Below are 5,000 nucleotides of genomic sequence, written 5' to 3' on the forward strand. Positions count from 1 at the left end.
ATTAAGGTTGCACATTTTGCGAAACACAGGATCTTAGACATATCCCAATGGAGAGTTATAAGGTTGAGGAAGCTTATTTTAACAACTCAGTTTTGAAGGAACGGCATTTGGTCATCGCACCGTTAGACTGAAGTCTCTGAACATAAACTGACGATGAGTTTGCCTCGCTGCATGGTTCATTGTTAGACATCTTCTGGGTTGTCTGCGCTTTGAGGAGTCACGCCTGGTCGCATATGCACTGATTAGCTGAAATGTAAATTAAATGCCCGAAATGGTAAACGTCTGAAGAATGTCACGGTTTAATTTCAGGCCCAAATAGCACAATAAGCTAAGATGGTAGAGCCGAAATTTAGACGCTCCTACCAAAAAAGACTTACTGACAAGCTTTTCCGGGGAGACGGATCGTTTTTCGTTTTTTCACGTCCATAACAGGAAGTCATTTTCACAATTTTCTCGTTCTTTCAAGTAACCAGAAGTTCTCAAAGAGAGGTGAAGTGCGTCCTCCGCTAGAAACCGCCGAGTCGAGCACTGTCACGGTTATATTGGATCAAAAAGATGGGTATGAAATCATTAGGAATCCATTTCACAACACAACAAACTGTGCGTTTCTTGGGTTAGTGGGACAATACATTGAAAATGAAAGTATCAAACTCGTGCTTTTATGTTGCACTATTTAAAGGAACAATCGAAATTGCTGGAAGCTACGAGAAGCGATAATCGGTCAAGGGGCGTTTTTCATCCCGACGTATATTGAATTACAGTGAAACCTCTATTAAGCGGACACTTAGCCTGGTCCCGAAATTAACATCTTATATTTCCCTCTATAACGAACCTCTATTCAGTTGACACCCCTATTAAGCGGACACGGACACAGATTGTATTTGGCTATGAACTGACAATGTGGCATTGAATTACGTCCTTAAAACAGTCGACGAAATGTACCCTATTATCGTTGCTGCATTGAAAAGGAATTATTACAAACAAATAAAAGTCGGTAATGAAAGCGGATGAACTTGAACTCTGGATAGATTCGTTAACAACATGGAACTTTATTACAATACAGAGAAACCGTTGAATGTTAATTGTTGACAAACATTGCGCATTTGTTATTACGCGGACACCCTCTATTAAGCGGACACTTAGGAAGGTCCCGAGGTTGTCCGCTTAATAGAGGTTTCACTGTACTTTCGTATATATATTAAAATGTAACTGTTGCGGGCCCGAGACGTTTTGACTCGTTCAGAACTTTTGAGACATTCAGGTTCTGAGAAGTTCAGACGTCATTTATTTAAAAAAATCAGTACTTCCCCGCGGGAGAAGATTGCGCGCGTGACGAGGCTACTTAGCTTGCTGGCTAGCTGGCTAATTGACTAACTGGTTCACTTACTGTGCTATGTATTGCTCTCTGGTTGCAGTTGTCGCGCTTTTCTTTGGGAAAGGATCTTGTGACTCAAGTAAGTTGTGAATCGGAAAGTCTTTAATGCCAAATCTACCGTAGGAAAAAAGATGGCGCCTGTACATTTTACCACAATGCGTTGCGAACCTAACACAGCCTACAAGGCACAAAGAAAGCGAAATTTTTACAATGTTTGTCCCTGTACTAAGGACATTGAGTAGCCTAGGTTTGAGAATTTTATAACTTTTCTGTACGCTTTTATGAACGTTATTAAGGTTTTTGTGCGCTAAGAACTATGGGTAAATGTACCAGTCGCCATCTTTTTTCCTACGGAGGATTACTAAAGAACTCCTTGCACGCATTAATTATCATACAAGCTGGGAGGATTTGATGCTGCATTACGCTTTTTAAGGGCAAACATACAAATTATCCTTACTGGTCTCAATACAGTTATTTTTGTACTAGTTCAGGCAGTTCAGGCAATGATGTTGATGATGACGACGACAAAGATGACGAGGATGATGATGATGATGATGATGACTTTGATACATAATCACAAAGCTATTTTGAGATACCCATATCTTTATAGATAGGAAGTTTACGGAATCACAGTAAATTGTTACGAGTCAGGAGCCCATCACAAAGAGCGTGTAACTACCCCATATTCCTGTCACCCTGTCACGGCGTTTTCACTGACCGATCTATTTTTAGTTTGAATTTACCGCAAATTCAGACCCCCGCAGGAACCACAGTGACGAATCACAAGCACGGACTAAATCCTTAAGTGACTTCAAGCCATTTTTTCCTTACCGATGCCCGCTCATGTAGACCGGAACTGACCTATTTCGCGGGAAAAGAAGCCTAAAAATAGACTGGTCTGTAAAAGTGCAGTGACATAGGCTTAGTATGGGAGTTGAACGCTCCTATGGGCTTTTGTACGAGTTGAACTGTATTTTTAAAGACCTTTCTGAATCAAAACAATTCAAATAAAGACTCAACGCTGGGAACTGTACGTTCATTTTTTGGTGGCTAGATCCACAAATAATGATAGATATATATGTTTGCTTTTTTTTTTTCTGTTTTCAACAGTATGCCCTGATGGCATTACAAACATCACAGCCTCGAAAGGCGTTATCGCGTATCCCGAGTCAGGTACTTATGGTATCAACGAGACAAAATGTTGGAGGATTGAAGTTCCCGAGACTTATCGCCGCATATATTGGACCTTTAGCAGGCAAGCTAGTCCATGTTGTTCTTTTCTGCATGTACCTTTATTGAAGCAAAAACGGAGACACATTGTTGGGTATGGGCGCGAAAACATTGGGCTCGAGTGTTGGAGACCCGTTTGCTCCCCTACCTCCACCCCCCCCACCCCTCAACTTGCATATATATTGACGTTTATCCCTGACACTGCTTCGCGGTATCTCGATAGAGTTCAGGTATACTGGCTGAACTTTAAAAGGGACGGCGTAAAGCCTACCAGCAAAACATTCCCGCCTCAGTTTGAGTACACTACCAGCAAGCCTCTTTCTCGTTCTCGCACAGCTAGTTACCTTTCGCGCGTTTTCGTTTGTGTCACACTCGACGGACTATTTAACAATTATTCCACGAGCTTACGTTGGGTATGAGTTGGCTGTAATCATCTCATATCCGACAAGCGCGAGGGGATAATTTTGTTTTAGTAAAAACGCCCCCAAAAAATAGAAAACCACACAAAAATAAGAACGCCCAAAACATCACGTGTACGCTTACCATATTTGTAGAGCATGGTACAATTGTTGATAACTCATGATGGTTAAGCCAATGAAATCTCTCGAATTGCATTATCCAATGATCCAGTTTTTATTAAAAATAAAACCTATAAGGCCGGCGTTTAAAATATCAATTAGGGAGCACTAAACACCAGTTTCAGTCGAATTACAGCTACTAAAAAACTCGACTCATCTATGTCCCCAGGTATGACATCGAAAAATGTGAATCTTGTGAGTGCGACTCGCTGAGGATTTCTTCATCTTACGATGGTTTGAAGTATGTTGGAAGTTGTGGGCGATTCAGCGACGGCTATTTGGAGTATCAACGTCTTGTGGGAGATCCAAAGGATGGCTCGTCAAGTAGTACGACGGCATACATTCGTTTTGCATCGGATGAAACCGTTCATCACAAGGGATTTAACTTGACGTTTATTGCTCAGTCCTATACTGGTAAGTATTGTTGAGAACTAACCATTAGATTAGGAGCTTGAGGTTTCAATCGCGCAGCCCGGGAGCGAACAATCTAATTGTTTTTCAGTAAATCTGCTAGTCGTTCAAAACTTGATCTAAAGGCTCTTCACAGACACCTCAAAAACGCAAAGAGTAGATGGTGAGTAGTGTAGCCAATGATAGAACGCTAGAAGATTTATACTAATCCTCTATATTGGTTTCTTTGCCAACGTAATTCCACTGAAGGTATCTATAGATCTGGATCCAGGCCTCCCGCACGTTACGTAAACAGATGTTTTCGTGGAGAATGAGAATGCATGTAAAGCTGCTTGAGCTGTCCACGAGATTGAAATTCATGTCACATGATTGGCTACTTTTCGACCATCCTCTGATTACTGAAGGTGGAAGTGATGTAAAAACAGCTTACTCTTCCTCTTCTCTTGATAAAACGCGGTCATTTGCATTTTTCATTTAAGAAATACAAAACATATTCGGAGAAAAAAAATAACAACAATAATATTTACTCTCCTTCATTTCAAAACTACATGTTATTTGGCCTACGGATAGCAAGTGCTAATCTAGGCGGGCCATTAATCGCTTTTGCATATAACTAGATTAATTAAATAACGTGTTTCTATCGAGTTTTAGAAAAAAGATTTTAAACCAATCAGCGCGCGTATTTTCTTTGGGCCATTTTCTCATAAACAATTAGATTATGAGCGCGAGATTTCTATCGCGTGATAGTTGACCAGGGCGCAGCCCGAGTCAACTATGACGCATAGAAATCGAGAGCGAATCTACTAGTCGTCAAAAAATTAATTAAAATCCTCTTCACAGACACTTCGAAAACACCAAGCAGCGGCCGTCATTTTGTTAACAAGGGTACACTGCTACGCTACTCACTATCTATCACAGAATAAATAGTGAGTAGCGTAGGCAATCAGAGAACGGCATTCGTGATAGAACGCTAGTAGATTTAAACTATAATAAGTGATAAAGACTGTTCCACCCCATACACAGGAGGGAGCACGTCCTACCTAAATGCAACTGAAGATGAAACCATTGAGTTTGGGACACCGAAAGCTGACATTAAAAACTATCGCTCTGGTTCCGAGTACGAGTGGTTTTTAATTGTCCCTGAAGGGCGACAGGTCCAGATAGACTTCGACATTTTCCAACTGGAGGAGAGTGAGAACTGCAAAAACGACTACGTTGAGTTCCGTGAAGCCGCCATTGATAAGAGAGACCCAAGAGATCTAGAAGGATACCGTGGTCCGATCCTGACCGGACGCCTGTGCGGTAATACAAAGCCGAACACCATACAGAGCACTGGGAACATGGTTTGGGTGCACTTCGAGAGTGACTACAACTCTACCACTGTCTACAAAGGATTCAAAGCCTCA

At 41.4% G+C, this 5,000-nt stretch overlaps 1 protein-coding gene across 1 annotated transcript in view; it reads left to right on the forward strand.

The window, feature by feature from the left end:
* LOC145498325 (tolloid-like protein 2) overlaps window positions 1-5,000 on the forward strand; it is an 8,019-nt gene that overhangs the window by 2,017 nt on the left and 1,002 nt on the right. Inside the window, exons 2-5 of the mRNA XM_081478237.1 lie at window positions 1,416-1,454; window positions 2,486-2,630; window positions 3,353-3,597; window positions 4,618-5,000. The exon at window positions 4,618-5,000 is cut by the window's right edge and continues 10 nt beyond it. Of these exons, the coding sequence (XP_081334363.1) occupies window positions 1,416-1,454; window positions 2,486-2,630; window positions 3,353-3,597; window positions 4,618-5,000 (812 nt within the window). The remainder of the gene's footprint in view (window positions 1-1,415; window positions 1,455-2,485; window positions 2,631-3,352; window positions 3,598-4,617) is intronic.

This window comes from Orbicella franksi, chromosome 9 (genome assembly GCF_964199315.1).
Source record: "Orbicella franksi chromosome 9, jaOrbFran1.1, whole genome shotgun sequence".
Classification (NCBI taxonomy): domain Eukaryota; kingdom Metazoa; phylum Cnidaria; class Anthozoa; order Scleractinia; family Merulinidae; genus Orbicella; species Orbicella franksi.